Raw genomic sequence first — 17,163 nt, forward strand, 5'->3', positions numbered from 1 at the left:
TTCATACAGAGTATGCCAGCCAAGTGGACTTGTTTTTGTAATAATCTATACTAATAATAGGGGAATATGCAAATTGTCTGGAATTCCATCACAGTTAAAACTGAACAGCAGGATGGGCATATCCCAATGACTGGAGTCCCTATAGGAGGTGAATTCAGACACACACACACACACACACACACACACACACACACACGGGCACACCATATAAGGATAGAGACACATAGGAGAACACTGTGATGACAGAGGCAGACTGGAGAGATGGTCAGAGACTGCCAGCAGCCATCAGAAGGGAGGAGAAAGGCATGGAACAAATTCTCCCTCAAAGTTTTCAGAAGGACTCAACCCTGTTGACACCCTGATTTCAGACTCATAGGCTACAGAAACCTAAGAGGATATATTTCTATTATTTAAGCCCCCCTGTTTGTGGTACTTTATCACAGCTAGGAAACTAATACACAGGGTCCTGCTTAGGGAAAATGTCAATGTGAGGAAAGTCATGCTGATCCTCCCAATTCAGAGGCTACTCCTGATATCCTACCAGATGGAGCTGCCTTTTGTGGGCCAGAAAGTGCCTCTTTCCAATGCAATGGTCAGTGAAGGAGGTGAGAAAGAAATGGGCAGAACGACTCAGTTCAGTCCCTGATGGTGTGTTGTTCCCTCTGTGTTTTACTGGTCATCTCTGCTGTGGCAGCACACGGGAGCCACTGCAGGGCTCCTGTGGGACTGAGGGAGACTGAGGACCTAGCAACAGCCCCTGGTGCTGATGGGCACAGGGTGACTGCAAAACGTGTGGCTGATGTGCTGGGGCTACGTCGGCCCCCACTGTTCCCAAGGAAGAGGAGTCAGCTGGCCCTTACTGGACTCTCACAACTACTTGGCCAATAAATGGCTCAGATCCCAAATGCTAGGCCATGGTGGGGTGTGGGTGAGCCGGGCAATGGCTGGAGTCGGGCTGAGATGAAGTGAGGAGTCAGGAGGAACGAGCTGGGACGCTACAGGGCAGGAAGGGAGGTGCTGCTGCAGATGCTGAGCAGACAGCTTAGGCAGGTTCAGAACCAGCAGAAACAAAGAGAAACTAGAACCTGAGAAGCCAATCCTGGCAAGAAAAAACACCAGGGCGCCCTCCCAGAAGACTTTCAAGGTAGCAGGTGAGTGGGTGGGACAAGGGGCCTCTTCCTTCTGGGGCACATGGCAAGCAAGGCTGGGGAAACAGGGAGGGGTCTGGTGATGCATCTCAGGACAGAGAAAGGGACAGCGACACTTCAGCATCACATCTCCCTGGAAAGACGCTAAGAGGAGGTCAAACTCAGCTGTGCGAAGGGCCTGGCTGTCTTGTAGACTTCCTTCCACGTGTGACCCTAAGTCCTCCCCCGAACCCCCATCTCCAATCCCATCCAAAACAGCTCCAAATAACTGACAACACGTGTCAGAGAACAAGGAGAGAAAGGTGGGTTATGCAAAATTTCACCTGCTTAAAGGACCAAGGGGCTGTCTAGCGGTAGGAAGTGAGGCTGGGGATCAGGGCCAAGGGAGAGAAAGAAAGAGGTTCCAAAACAAGGGCACTGACCAGGACACTGGCGGCCAAGAGCACAGCCTGGGGTTGCACACTTGGAGGGGGACAGATACATGAAGAGAGTAGAGTTCACTCCTGGAGCCTCAAAACTAATGGACGTTGTAAGGTGTGGAAGCTACAAACCCATAGCAAAGCCTCACCTAGACACTTCTGCTGGAGTCTGTATGTACTGGATCAGCTCACTGTCTTACCTCCTCCTCTCCCTTGAAGGGCAGTTTGCAAACAGTTGTATGTCCCGATTCAGGGCACCTGCCTCACGGGGCCCTGTCTAGGTGAGCAGGGAGCTACAGACAGTGTAAAGACAAGGAAGGCTTTCTTGGAGACACCTTATGTGTCTTCCACAGAGTCCCCCTGGGGTAGGCTGGGCCTTCAGAAGGGTCAGCTTACCTCCCATGCCTGACACGCTGGTCCCACTGAAGTCATTTGGATGTGGAGTTGAAGGTGGATCATAGCCAATCACCAAGTCAATGGTGGCCTGGGTAGAAACAATGCAATATAAACAGAGTCATTGTGGGGCGTTGGAATGCCATGGACCAATGCAAACCAATTCAGCAGGAGTTAAAGTTCAAGAAGGGGAGAGCAGGGCGGTGGGAAAGTGGGAAGAGAAACAGAGAAGGATGACACACTCCACTGTTTATATCTTCCCACGTGTGAGCCTAGGTGGAGTGGGAACGCCTGGGAAAGGAATTACCCGTTACAGGTAGTCAAGTGTCTCAATGGTAAAGGGTGACCTCATAAGCTGGAAGAATGTTGTGACAGGCAAGCATGAACTTGTAATCAGCCTCCATCCTAGACCTGAGATCGCCTCCCATCACAGAATTCCAGTCGCAGAGGCCCCTTGTAAATGATTATGTGTTTGTTCCCTCACTGACTTCCTTAATTCTAAAATTTATTTTCACACTGCTTTCTAAAAAGAACTTTAGGTGATGGATTAAAAAAAATTATATAACAATGTGACCCACAAAATGGGATAAAAAAAGGAATCAAGTTTGATTAGAGGAAACAAATATGCGAATCAGGAAGTTCAAGATTTGCATAAAATGTGACCTTAAGATGGCTAGAAGCCAAGGCAAGAGTGGAGAACTGAAAAGGCTATGCAACTTTCATTATCAGAAAGAAAAAAAGCATGGTAATTCCTTACAGGAGATAGTTATTCCTACTTTTAAAATCCGAGATAAATTTCTCACATGGAGCATGATTTAATGGAAAAGTTTCCTATGCATTTATATTTCATGAACCTACAAAATTTCAAAAAACATTGTCTTGGGGGAGTCACCATAGGGATGTGAGCACATGCCCACAACCATATCAACTAAACAGAAAGGACTTTTAACTGCAAAAAATGAGGAAGTATAGACCTCAAAATAAAGGTTTCCATGCAAATAAAAATGGCACACACCCAGGTTCCCAGTTAAAATACAGACAAAATATTTAGGACATACCTATTCTAAAAAAAAAAAAAAAATTCATTGTTTATCTGAAATTCAAATGTAAAAGGATATCTTATACTTTCATTTGCTACTTGCTACATGTGACCCTCTCTTTCTAAAAAGCAATAGAAAAAATATCCTTGGGTAATGAATGAATGAATGAATGAATGAACAAATAAGTAAAAAGGCAGTCAGAAAAAAAAATCACTGAGATGTACCATGTTTCTTAAGTATCATTTTGCTCAGTCTGGTTTTGGGTAGATAAATGATAGCCAACATTCTGAATTTATGTTGCATGGTTAGAATGCTGATTCATAGGAAACCTATCAGAAAATCGACATTCCTAACGGATGTTGAGAAGCCTAATCTGTGTTCTTGTCTACAGGGATGGCCTTTTTTTTTTTTTTAATAAAATTTTCTCCCTGTACCCAGGCTCCCAAGCAAAATAAATTGATAGAAAAATGATGGTGTTAGAGGTTAATGACTTAAGAATGGTAGCTTTATACAAGTATGTTAGCAGTCGTATGAAATCTCAGAGCTGTGATGCTTGAGTCAATGTTTTTTACACATAGTTGAAGAAGAGAATTCTGGTCTCAATACAACATCAATATGGACTTATTTAGGAAGGCTGTGATCAGAAAGCATATAGATGCTAATGCAATAATAAAGATCATGCTACTAACTTATTGATATTCCAAGGTAATATCAATAATTACCTTCTATAGAATGTTTCAAAGACTGCCTGATACACACAGCTATGCTCACCACACAAATGTCAACACCCAAGAGAATATACACTTGCTTTATAGTATTTTGTTATAGAAAATCAAATTTATCTGATTTGCCAGTACTGTGATTGGGAGTATAGGAAAAGGCCAATATCTTTGCAAATGGACTAGTTTATCTCAAAATCAGTAGGCGTGTGTGTGTGTGTGTGTGTGTGTGTGTGTGTGTGTAGTGAGCTAATGATAATTTCACACTCTTTTTTGCCTCATCATCTCACTTCGAAGCCATTCAACACAAGGAGAAATGCTCACCCCAGTATCTTGCCCGTTTTCGTTTAGCAGGGAGATCAGTTTGTATGGCAGCGATCTGCTCTGGTCGCCAATCAGGTCCTTCAGGGATACAGTGGCTGTGCCGATTAATCTGCAGAGGAAATGAGATACAGTAACCTAAGTAAGAGGCATGTTTCCATGACTCACCAGACCTCCTAATTTCCTTCCTATCCACCTGTTATCAATGAAATCACTCCTAATGAAACGTGGGCCATTTTGTTCTCACCCTGGTAGGGTAACTTGGCCGCCAACATTACGTATCAGCCATCACTTCTCCATAACAAGTAGTCATTTCAAGAGTCTAACTATGGTGCCTATGAAATATCAAGTCATGATGAGATGGGTGGGTGAGAGGCAAAAACTGAATACAGCCCCCTACACCCCCAAATCCTGGAAGAGAGAAGAGCAAGAAAAGATTCAAACCTTCCTCTGTGGTGAAAATTTGAAAGGAGCCATAAAACTTGCCCACACAAAAGCATCCCCCCAAGCAGAGGTTGAACTGTAAACAGGCTGCTAGTTTACCTAGAAGGCTACCTGTACCCCATGTACTGGGGAGCAGCATTCAAAAGTTGGATGTGTGAGCTTCTCTTTCTTCTCCATAGACTATAGTCTATAAAGTGAGGGTGATAACACCAGGAGGATATGAGACTGGGTGAACTTAAAAAGTTCCCTCTGTGAAATGCAATCAAAAAGCAAAGAGAGCCCAGGGGTGTGCTCTCAGGATGGATACCGAAGATGGGAAAGAGAAATAGTAAGATTTTTAACATGTTATTTATTTACACCTCATCTACATTTGCAGCAACATATACCAGTAAGTAGCAGCTGCAATAGCATGGAATATCACTAGCATAAAAATACTACAACACAAACATCAAGTCCTCAAAGTGATCAAAGAGATTCGTTATGTAAAAAAAAAAAAAAATAATAATAATAATAATAATAATAATAAACACAGACTGAAGAAGCTGTAGTTGAGTATAACACATAACTCTGGGCTCCGAGCAAAAATAATCAGAAAAGTTCAAGTTATGGAAAGATATTCATTTTATTTTGAAATGCAGTACATTTTCTTTAAAAAAAAAAAATCAGGAAGTGGAAGTTGATGTCAACCCAAGTGCATCATTTTTGAACTGACATATACCCGTATTCTCCTCCCCCAGTCAGGACTCAGAAATAGGACTAAATAGGAAATCTGGGGTCTGTCACCCAACCACATACATTCAGCAGGAGAAATACTAGTAATTAATATTATATTGCGCAAGACCAGAACGTTGCCATGGCATCCTGTTTCACCAAATGATCCAATGATGTGAACCATTTGCATATGGTTTCTTGGACAGAGTACACTTTCTTGGACAGAACCCCAGAAGAGATACTCAACAACCCTGATGGATTCTAATCTCTCCTAATATCACACGTAGAGTCAGTTAATGTCAATAGGAAAGAAAGTTCTGTCTCTGAGGGATAAGTGAGCTTCTCAGCCCTTTTATGTCAATAGAGAAATCAGGTCTCTCAGGCGATGCTGAGAACTGATAGGACCTTCACAGAAAACATTTTCAGACATTTACTCAGTGTGTTTGTTAGATTTTATGTACCCATTGTTTCTTCTCGCTTGAATTTTTATTCCCCTGGCATATTGAGGACAAGCACCTACGCATGACTCCTTATGCACCAGATGAAACAGGTAAATCTCCAATACAAGGTGAGAGTCCCTGGCAAAATCTCATTTAGCCCCACCTGGTGTGAGCCTGAGAATGTCTCTCCATGTTTTAAAAACAAGGCAGTAAGCCAAGGCTTTGTCTAGTTGAATTTTTAAGAGGAACAAAATGTGCAAATTGCAGCTTTCAGTCAGTCATCTGACAGGTATTGCGAGTCTATTCCAGGTACTGTCCTGGAAAGATGTGGAAACACACTGACTTTTATTTCTCACAAATCCATGACTCAGAACCTAACTTTATGATTTAAATCATGACACTGCACCCTTAAACATATACTGATCTGCTTTTGCTAATGTCAAGATGACCTGAATCTCTACCAGCAATAAATAAGTATTGGAACAAAACAGAAAGTACAGCTTGCTGGGACAACGCTGAAGTGAAAGAAGATGGCCTGGGGTTAGACCAGCATTTACCAACCTCAGCACTCCTGATACTTTGAACTGGACCACTCTTGTTTTAGGGGGGGTGAGGGGGGTGGAGGGGACACTTTCCTAGGTCTATCAGATGTTCAGCAGCATCCCTGACCCCCACCCACCAGCAACTCTACTCGTTGCCAATTGTCCCCTAGTGAGCCAAATCGCCCCAGGTTGAGAACCTATTCTAGCCTTAACACCGTGTCCCAACGTCCTTCGCGGCCTTAGCTAAGTCATAACTCTCTGAGCCAATTTTTTTTTACCTACAATCGAGTGGATTGAAATAAGTCATTCCTCAAACCCATCTCAGCTCTAAAAATCTCTTCCGCATATATCTATTTAGAAAACCATATCATGTTCAATCTTTGTCTTAAAGTCCTTGTTCATTGATTTAGGGGTAAAAGTACCCTAGATGGGTCCATAATGGAAATTCAGAATACTAGGAAAAGGTTATGCCTTCAAAGGTATTAGTCTATAATGTTGTGAGTCAAACTTCAATTCACACAGGGTGCCAGGAGGAAAAGTTAGGCCAGTGACAGAAATGTGAAACACAGTGAGTGATAGGTAAGACAATAGGGACTGGAGAAACTGGGCTTGCTTAAAAGACAGAGCCTATCTGCTGGCCTTTTATGGTCCTGAATGGCTTTACAACTTCATTCTGACTCAACCACTATCTGCTGCTTTCTTTTCCCCATGAGAGAAGGTGATAACAGGCATGGAGTAAAATAAACGAATCCAATTACACAGCCTCCCTGCAATTCCTTCTTCAGAAACCTTTAGCCCCGTTTCTTATGATTTTCTTTTCTTCATGAAAGTCTGATGCTTTTGTGTCGGGGGGAGAGGAGAAGGGAATGTAAAAGAAAACTTGAATTTTTTTTTTTATCTGAAGTATAGATAAGTGTGTTTAGATTAAATCTCCAAAATATTTCTAACAGCTGGGTTCAGCTGAAGAAAAATGCAAACAGTTATAACTTCTAAGAGTTTTCACTATAAGTCGAGGACAACAGCCCCTACGGAGGAGAAGTCTGAGCTCCGCAGGAGCGGAGGCATGCAGGCTGGCCTGGCCTGTTTTCTCTGACGTTGCCTGGATACAAAATACTGTGAGTCTGGGAAACCATGACTTGGCCTCCTACACGGGGCATAAGGACAGTGCAGTCGGACCACAAGCCAATTTCCTTTAAAGGAGATGACAGTGAACCAAGAACCCTTTTTCTCTCGTATTACTAATTCAATAAATATGCTAAAGTGTGGCAGTGATGTGGAGATTTTGCCCTGTATGCTCGTGGAAAAATAAGAGTCTCCCCATGGACTCCACCCACCACTGAAACAGACGGGCCACGTCTCAGAAGGAAACTTTATAGTGAAAGACTCTCAAAGCCCTGTGGCTCTCCGCTGTGCGGGTGGAATGAACACAATGCAGATGTATTCTGGGGTGCAGAGAAAGCCAGCCCTGCCCCTTCCTGTCCCATCCCTGTCCATGCAGTTTCCAGTCGGGACTCCGTGGGACTAGTTCTAAGCAGGAGGAGTAACTACTTGAAACGTAGCTGTTAAATTGGGGGAACAAAAAAGGGTAGTTGGAAACTAGTCAACCTAGTGGCGCAAGAACTTCTTCAAGTGTTTCCCTCTCGTTAAAACAGAGTCTGTGTGTTTGAAAAAGAGCGTTAGCGTGGACACAAATGTTAGCAGCCGCATGCCACGGCGGTGAGTAAGGGCTCTGCTGGCGGAGTTCTTAATCGGGGAGCTCGGGGATACGGAGCGGCCAGTGCAGGAGGGACACAGCCCCGTGGAGTACACGAGGAGGGAGGGAAAACTGTGGGAGGCTGGAAACATGCTGCTGCACTGTGTCTGCCCCTACAGACATCTCAACTCCCATCCTCTGGGGTGGAGGACAGTCCCCGGCGGGGCTGCGGACAAATACTTTTCTGAGCTGCTCCAAGGTCCCCTCAGAAAACCTGGCAGGACCCCTACCTACCCCCTCTTAGCAGCACTGGGCTCTCAGCCAGCGGAGCCTCTGGGTCCTTTGGGCCTGGTCGCCTTTGGGAAGGGTGGGGGCACTGTCACCACGCTGGCTCCTCCCCTGGGCCAGTATCTGGCAAGCTCCTCCCTGGCTCCCAGCAGAAAGCCGGGGAGCCCAGCACCACAACCTCAAAGGGCCCTCCCGGTCACCCTCCAGAGCCTCCAGCCAGCCCATCTTCACTCCCTGACTTAGTTCATACAGCATGCCTCAAAATGTGGTTCCCCAGACTTCCCCCGGACAGAAGACAGAATAGCCGGGCGGTTACAGATCCCCAGGACCCTGAGGCAGAGTTTTCCTTAGTTAATTCTTATTCCCAGGAAGTGTGAGAAACAATGGTTTTAGTGGGACAGGGAAAGGTGGAGGGCTGGGTGGAGGGCTGGGGGTTGGAAAAGCGGCTGCCAAAGCTGGATCTTGGGAGAAGGGGTGTGTGTACCTTTAAAAGCACACTCAGTATGATAACATAGGCTCCTATCTGAAAAGTGGGCATAGAAATCCAACTACTTAATAGAACAAAATATAAACGAAAGTCGATTAAAATCTATGGGGCAGGTCTAGCCACATGCTCCTTTCCTCTGGCGTCTTCTCCTAATATCACACCAGGATTAGAGATTTTTGTCCTGTTCTTTGAAAAGGGGCAGGGGTTTTTAGAATATGTATATATAAACGCTGATCCACACAGTGGTTCCCAAACCTGGCTATCATTAATCCATCCACCCCTTGGGACCTTATAAGGTAAGGTGGACAGCATAACAGGGATTAAGATCTTGGAGGTAGGCAGAACTGGCTAATTTGTACTCATCCTTGTACTATAGGTTAACTTCTCTGAGCCTCAGTTTCCTCATCAGAAAAAATGGGCACAATGAAAGCTCCTACCTAATAGCACTGTGGTGTGGATAAAAAGGGGGCCACATACTAAACCTGATAAGCTCAGGGGAGGCCTGCACGGCTGGCCTTACGAACTTGGGAGACCGAAAGTAACCACATGAGAAGGTCTGAGCATAAAAATTCCTGAGTAAAAAGTGAGTCATGGAGGGGAGACACAGGTCAATCTTTATCTAAAGTGAGCAGGTCCTTGTTTTGCATGGAAGATAACATAGCTTTGAAATGACAGAGTAATCTCCTTTTCCAGATCCCTCAGGATAAGACCAGGAACCCCTCATTGTTATCTTGCCCCCCAGCCCCCACCACCACCACCACCTACCACCTCTATGTGCCTTAAATGTTAATTGTTAACTATCCTATTCCCACCAATGTAAAAGAAACGAGTCTCTCCCTTTAACTTTTTATCCAATCCCCGAGGTTTCCTGCTTTGCCTTCTCCTGCCCCCTTAATCTGCCACCAATGAATTTCATGTATCCCTCCTCCCTATGTCTCCTTCTTTGATTCTACTTATAACATAAGCTGCAAAACTATCATTCTCAGGAGCGTTTTCTCAAACTGTTCCTGGTAATTGTCAGTTTGGCTCAAATAAACTCTCAATAATCCTCTACAGGTTTGGATGTTTCTTACCTCGACAGTTGTAAGGATTAAAAGGATGACGTGCAAAGTGCTTAGCAGCCACTTTTTATTATTATTTCACACCCTGCTCTAGAAAAAGGGACCTAAAAAACAGCATGTGCCTCCAGGCCAGGATTTGCAGGGAAAGCTGATCTGAACTCATGCACGGCCTAAATCACAGGAAGGCAGTGTTACCTACCCAGGGGTATGGGCAGGGGGAGCATGAATGAACAGGTAAGAACCTGTTGTGGGTAGTATGGCTCAATGGTTGGAATGCTGTCCCTTGAACCGAAGGGTCATGGGTTCAACTGCTGGTCAAGGGCATGTGCCTGGGTTTCAGGTTTGATCTCCACCAGTTGGAGCGCATCTGGGAGGCAACCAATCAATGTGTCTCTCTCACATCGATGCCTCTCTCTCTCTCTCTCTCTCTCTCTCTCTCTCTCTCTCTCTCTCCCTCTCTGTCTCTTTCTCTCTCTCTCCCGTCCCTCCCTTCTACTCTCTCTAAAAATTAATGGAAAAATTAATTTTCCTTGGGTGAAGATTTAAAAAGAACCCATTGTAACTACCCATATCCATTCCTATTCAATCATTGTGCAAAATTCTTCAAGCCAGCCCTTTCTCTTACATACATCCAATAGCTCCTTCCCCACCCTCCACACTACACATACCATGAATCTGTTTGGAAATAAGTGTTATTTTCAGGGTTAGACCAGAAGTAAACTTTAAGCTGTAGTTACATTCTAATGAAATCCAATTTAGTGGAACCTGAGTGAAGTTTTCAAAGCCTTACACCTCATGTTGATTATAACACGGACCCAAAACAAAAACCATATCTAACCCAGCAGGCATGTGCATACACTCACACCCCCTATCGCTTTCTTCTGTTTTCCCTACTTTACTTCTCTTCTCATACTTACCGCCAGCTGGTGTACTACATGTGGGTTTATTTATTACCTGTTCCCTCCACTTAGATGTAAGCAAACTGCCCCCCAATGCAGTATCTGATGCACAGCACACATTTGCCAATATTTGCTGAATGACTATATTAACTGATATGTCATTGAGGATGGTCCAATGACCTTACAAATGATTTACAGGTTATAAAGCTCCCTCTTCTAAGAAATGGTTCTCCAAGTGCAACTGGAAGATAATTACAGCCCTTGTCATTATGAAATGACTTTCTCTTCTGGTCTTTCTCCAGGGCTGCGGCCATGTTTACTTAAGAGACGATAACAGATGCCAGCAGGACTGCGCACCTAATTAACTGGCCTCCACAAACAGTGGGCTTCGGCCTCGCCAGCCGGAGACAGCTGCCCAAACCAGCTCTAACCTTTTCCTAGCTTTGCCGCTCTACTGAGAGGATGGAACGACGTAGAACTCACAGCTGAGAATCCCAGTCCGCAGTGACATCTGCTCCCGGGGTAGATTCCCACACAGCCGAAGACCTACTCCAGTGAGAAAGCCTGCCTCAACCACCAGCCACACGAGGAGAAGGAGCAGTCATAGGGACCGCCTGAACAAATCCACTCCCCTGTTTACACATAGCAATGTCTCATCGCTGGGAGAGATGTAACAAAAGACAAGACCTTTTGTGTACATACCAGGAAGTGAAAATTTCTCAAAACACACTGTTTCCCACCAACTAACTCCACTCTAAACAAGTCTTTCTGTTTTCTCTAATTAAAAAATAAATAAATAAAACCCTGGCCCAGGGAGTTAGTATTTTCACAACCCAAACTTGTCCTTTTTCTTTTTCTAATTCGGTAGCCCCCAGTACCACCGTGTGTGTGTGTGTGTGTGTGTGTGTGTGTGTGTGTATGTGTGTGTGTGTGTGTGTGTGTGTGTCCTCTCACTGTCACATCCTGGCACCCTGGTCCTCAACCCAAACACACACACACTCACACACACTAACACACACACACACACACACACACACACACACGGAATAAATCTTGGAAGGTCTGAGCGCTGTGTAAATTAAATCCTTGTGTTTCTACTCAAAGAGCTGGGTGACTTTCAGCGATTTGGTGAACCTCTCTGAGCCACATTTTCTCATCCATAGATTGGAAATAAGTCTGCTTCAGAGTCATTACAACAATCGAATGCAATTATGTGGGGAATAGCATTAACACAATGCCCGGCACATGGTAAGCCCACAAAAGATATTAGCTCTTATGTTGTACCTCAGGAAACTGAAGTAAAATTTTCCTTAACGACATTTGCCCTTAGTCTACCATTTATTGAGGAAGTATTACAACCTCTTATAAAGATTAAGAAACTTTCCAAGAGTCACACAGGCAGAAAGAGCCAAAATCCAAAGTAATCGCATGATCATACAGCTGACCACTTGCCCACACCTCCACTTATGCAAGAGCTTGGGTGAATTTCCTCCTAGACACATTATTAGGTCTTAGGCATCTCCCTCCTACTCATACTACAGCAGATCAGTTGCCTGGCTAAGTGACTGATACTCAGATGATGTTTCTAACGTTGCTCTGCGTTTGTGTGGGGGTGTATGTGATGGTGGTTTGAATGCACAAGTGCACACATGGAGGAAAAAATGAGAGTACTAGGAATGCAAACTTTAAGGGAGATAATTATGGTCTTTTACCTCAGACATTGTAATTTGCATCACTAGATGTTCAATTTGGGTCTTTTTTATATCTCCCATGTCTCTACTTAACGTGCTCAAGCATACTTCTACCTTCTTGAACCATGGAATATGAATATAATTATAATACTTGTTTCATTGTTCTTGCCTGCTAATAATATTATCTATTAACTAGAGGCCCGGTACACAGAGGGGGAGTTCCCTCAGCCCAGTCTGCACCCTCTCTGATGTCCAATTGCCAGTTAAGGTCCAATCCCTCAAAATCTGGGACTGCTGGCTTCTAACTATTAACCTGCCTGGCTGCCTAATCGCCACTAACTGCCTCTGCCTACCAGCCTGATCACCCCTAATTGCCCTCCCCTGCCAGCCTGGTTGCCCCCAACTGCCTTCCCCTACAGGCCTGATCTCACCCCCAACCACTCTCCTCTGCTGGTCAATTAGGCTCTGATTGGTTTCTATGCCAGTCAGCCTCAAAAGTTCCGCCTCTTATGCAGCCATTGATTTTTCACAACACCCACATTTGGTTCTAATTGGTTGGTTCCTATGCCAGTCAGCGTCTCTGGGCCTATCAACAGGACCTGATCAGAAAGGCGGGGCTGATCAGCAGCCCCGGTGGAGGCCTGGAGAGAAATGGAGGCATGGCTGCTGGCCAGACGGGAGAGAAAGAGAGAAGCAAATGCTGATCAAAAGCTGCCACAGAGGCAACAGATCAGCCCCTGCTTCTCTCGTCAGGCCTCTCTCTGACCCTGATTCGCAGCCCCCTCAGCAGTCAGTGCTGGGGCACTGCGCCTGCAGTCAGCGCTGGGTTGCCACAGTAACGGGTTGCCACAGTAACCGAGCGCTGACTGCACTGACTTCCAGTTGGTCGAGCCTTGGTCATTACAACCCAGGGTTTTTATACATTAGGATAATAAAACATCGGTTGTTTTTTCACATTGCTAAAGTAAATCTTTCTGGGTACTCTCCCAATGCTCATAAATTAGGTTTCCCACTCTGGCTGGTGGGAGCTTTACCAATTCCTAGCCCTGTGTGTGTTTTAAGGAATATTCAGATGGCTCTTTTCCCTGCCTCAGAGAGTAGTTTCCTCACTGCCCAGTACTCAATTGAAGTGTTAAAGAGAAAACTCTGTAATCAGGGGTCGTGTGTGTGTGTGTGTGTGTGTGTGTGTGTGTGTGTGGCTCTAGACTCCCATCTGCACCTCCCAACTCTGAGAGACAACCAGGGTGGATCTGATGAGTTCACTCTCCCTGCAGCCTGGAAATGGTCTCTGGGCATTACATTGGATGCTCACAGTTATCTCCCCTCTCTCTCGGGGATCACCATCCTGTGCTGCCAATTTCCAATATCCAAAACTATTGTTACATATATTTTATCTAGTTTTTTTGTTGTGTCAGGGAGAAGCTCCACATAAAACAGCATGATCTTTGGGACAGGTATTTGTTTCTCTTGTGATCCGACCCCTGTGATGTTCTGACTTCTTTGCAGCTTCAACCTAAGTTGGAATCAGAAAGCTGCTCCAGAGAGCTGAGCTGGACAGTATTCATATAAATGGCCCATTATCAGTGGGCTAGTTGTTAGATGCAAGGTTCTTTAGAAATGTTACATTTCGTTGATGTGGTTGTATCATAAACTCACTTGTTCATTCATTCATTCAACAAACAGTTACTATTGAGGGCCTACTAAGAGCCGGGCTAAGAGCTGGTGTTAAAGCATTGAAGACTATGACTATGGACCTTCCTGTCTAGTAGAAGGCCAAATTAGTAAGTAAATTGATAAGAACATTTCAGATGGTGGTGAAAGCTGAGCGAGGTGAAGCAGATGCATGGACCACACATAACCTTGAGTACTTGTCTAAAACCTAACACACACACATACACACACACACACACACACACACATTTGTAAATATCTCTCATTCCTACATTTCCAAGTTCCTGAAGATTTTTTTCTTTAGGAACTCAAGTGGAGTTCAACAGGACCAGGATGCCAAGAGATCAGTGTCCCAGGCTCAGCCCTTCTGAGCCTCAAATCTCACCTCTGCTTAAGGTCATGGTGAAGATGAGCTATAGTCTGAATTTATCTTGTCCATTGTGGGGCATGAGCATGAGTGCTTTAGTACTCAATAGTATAAAAATGCCTACTTAAAATATTCACCTAGGGAGGAACTACCAGTAGATAGTGAGTGTTCTTTTATTTTTTTCAATTAGAAAAATTACTTCCATTTTAGCCAAAAGATAACCAATCATTCCACCTACATTTTGGTTCCTTTAGCTTTTCAGTTCAGTGTATAAGTCAAGAGTACAGGCCTGCCCTGGCTGATGTGGCTCAGTTGGTTGAGCATTGTCCTATGCACCAAAAGGTCGCCAGTTTGATTCCTGGTCAGCACATTCCCAGGTTGCAGGCTCGATCCCTGGTGGGAGGGCATGCTGCAGGCAGTCAATCAGTGTTTCTCTTACATTGATGTTTCTCTCTTTCTCTCTCTCCTCTCTTTTCCTCTTTCTCTAAAGTCAATAAAACCATACCCTTAAAAAAAAAAAAAAAAAAAAAAAAAGAGTACAGGCCTAAATATAAATGCTGACTTTGACACATACCTACTGTGCGACCTTGAGCAGATCACTAACCTCTCTGAGAAAAAACAGGACCTGCCTCCTACGGAGTCTAAGAGGATTAAATGGGATAATGCATTCAAAGGCTCAGCATAGTTGGCACTCCCTAAATCCTCATTGATTGTTGGCCATGTTTTGAAGGGAACTCTCATTCTTCAGCTGCTGAGAAAATTCTTTCACTCTGACATTTCAGCTAAAAATATCATTTCATGCTCGTCATGTGACCAAGAGGCTCCTCCGGCTCTTCTCTTGCCATCATTCTGTCTGGCTGGCTGGTTGGATGACTATAAAGTGGGGAAGAACAGAGCCTGCACTGAATGCCCAGCCTCTCCCAATGCCGGAGGTGGGATGCTAGTGACACACAAGCACTGTGCTTTCTTGGATTGGATGGGACAGTCGCTGTGGGTGTGGGCATGGACACACAGGCAAAGCCAGGCAGCCTGGCCCTGTTTGCTTACAGGCCCCAGAGCAGCAGATGCGAGAGCCTAGAGCAGCAGACGTATTTGCACAGCCTGTCTCCACAGCAACAGGAAAGTTAACAGGCAAGACATTCCTTAAGCTGGGAGAAAAATCCAGTGCCCCCGCCCTGTGCTTCCAGGTGAGGAAAACGTTCCAACACTGAATGGTGCGCAGTCCTCAAGGGCCGAAGCTTTAGTAGCAAAGCCAAGAAGAAGAGATGGGGCCAAAACACACAAATAGTTCGAAGAATCACACAGCTATGAGTATACTTTTCCCCCTGCAGGTGATGTGACTAACGTCTACGCATTGTTTCGCTGGAGGAAACAAGGCCAGAGGTCACAATTGCTGGCTGAGGAGGGTAGGAGGACAGGCATCCCAGGGCATCATTATCACGCAGTGTTCACTCCAGAGCAGACAGAGTGCGCCTTTCATGGAAGACAGGAAACCACCAGCAGGGAAATGTGCGGGACTGAGGACTCATCTCCTAAGAAAAGACCAAAGACTTCCCCCAATGATCCTGCCTCAGGGGCCCAGAATTCCCACGTTGTCCACTCCTTCAGCTAAGTCATAGTGATCTCAGTCCCAAGGTCATCGTTCCTGGGAAGTTAGCACAGTGAACTCTTAGCAGCCCTTCCACCATCATCTGTTTCTGGAAAGTTCCTTTCAGCCAGCAGGACCCTGAAGGACTGAGCCACAGGACAGACAAGTTTTGTTGAAGAAAAGGAAAAGAAGTGGCAGATGGTGCACATGTGGCCCAGAGGGCAGGCCCAGTGGGAGCCGGGAGCAGCAATGAGGACAGGGAGTGCTGGGAGAAGTCAGGGGTAGGAAACCTCCCAGAAGGAGGGAGGGAAAGGTTGAGAGCGTAATGAAGACCAGCCTCAGGTTTGGCCTGGAATCTGCCTTTTTCCAACCGTGCCATAGGAACAGCTGCTCATTTTCTTAAATTTTTTTAAAATATATTTTATTGATTTTTTTACAGAGAGAAAGAGAGAGGGATAGAGAGTTAGAAACATCGATGAGAGAGAATCATCGATCAGCTGCCTCCTGCACACCCCCTTCTGGGGATGTGCCCACAACCAAGGTACATGCCCTTGACCGGAATCGAACCTAGGACCTTTCAGTCTGCAGGCTGATGCTCTATCCACTGAGCCAAACCGGTTTCGACACAGCTGCTCATTTTGTGTTCCTGCTCAGCAGACACCATGGCACCAAGTGCAACCTATCTCAGCAAGATGCACGGGAACCCCCAATTTTAGAAGGACCCTTATAACAGGGTCCACTGTCGTTTTCGTTGTTCAAAATTGCAAAGAAAAATGTCCAGGACCAGCTAGACAGCACATCAACCCTATCTCCGGAAGTACACACCAAACGCTCACAGTAGGTGCCAACGTGGGCCTTGGTGGGGGTTTGTCCTCTTCCATCACTGCTGTCATCCAGGGGCCCCACTGAGTTTCAACAGGTGTAAAATAAACACATAACAGTCTCCCGGTATTGTTTCCCTGCCTCCTAACTGGTTTCTACTACACAGAAAACCTGGGTGATCCTTCTAACATATAAGTCAGATCATGTTCAAAACCCTCTAGTGGATTTTTGCTTGATTAGGACTGAAACTCAAAGCTTGTGTTGTGGCTCACAACACCGTGCACTGAGGTTCTGATGATCTCGTCTCCTTCCCCTGTCCCAGCTTCCCCTGCTCTCTAAGCTGCACCTGACTGGCCTCTTCGGTGCTCCTCCAACATCCCAAGTGATTAGGGCGACCATCTATCTAATTTAGTGGCCAA

At 45.2% G+C, this 17,163-nt stretch overlaps 1 protein-coding gene and 1 long non-coding RNA gene across 2 annotated transcripts in view; one reads left to right on the forward strand and one right to left on the reverse strand.

Moving 5' to 3' along the window:
* The window catches only part of MYOF (myoferlin), a 128,913-nt gene that overhangs the window by 90,723 nt on the left and 21,027 nt on the right, over positions 1–17,163 (reverse strand). Inside the window, exons 4-5 of the mRNA XM_084904310.1 lie at positions 4,044–4,152; positions 1,964–2,051 (exon numbers count right to left, since the gene is read on the reverse strand). Coding sequence (XP_084760436.1) covers positions 1,964–2,051; positions 4,044–4,152 — 197 coding nt within the window. The remainder of the gene's footprint in view (positions 1–1,963; positions 2,052–4,043; positions 4,153–17,163) is intronic.
* Positions 7,364–11,437, forward strand: LOC311632205. The gene is made up of 2 exons (XR_014796731.1): positions 7,364–7,893; positions 10,908–11,437. It is a non-coding gene; the product is annotated as an uncharacterized lncRNA (long non-coding RNA).

This window comes from Pipistrellus hanaki, assembly GCF_964339955.1.
Source record: "Pipistrellus hanaki genome assembly, chromosome: 14".
Taxonomy (NCBI): domain Eukaryota; kingdom Metazoa; phylum Chordata; class Mammalia; order Chiroptera; family Vespertilionidae; genus Pipistrellus; species Pipistrellus hanaki.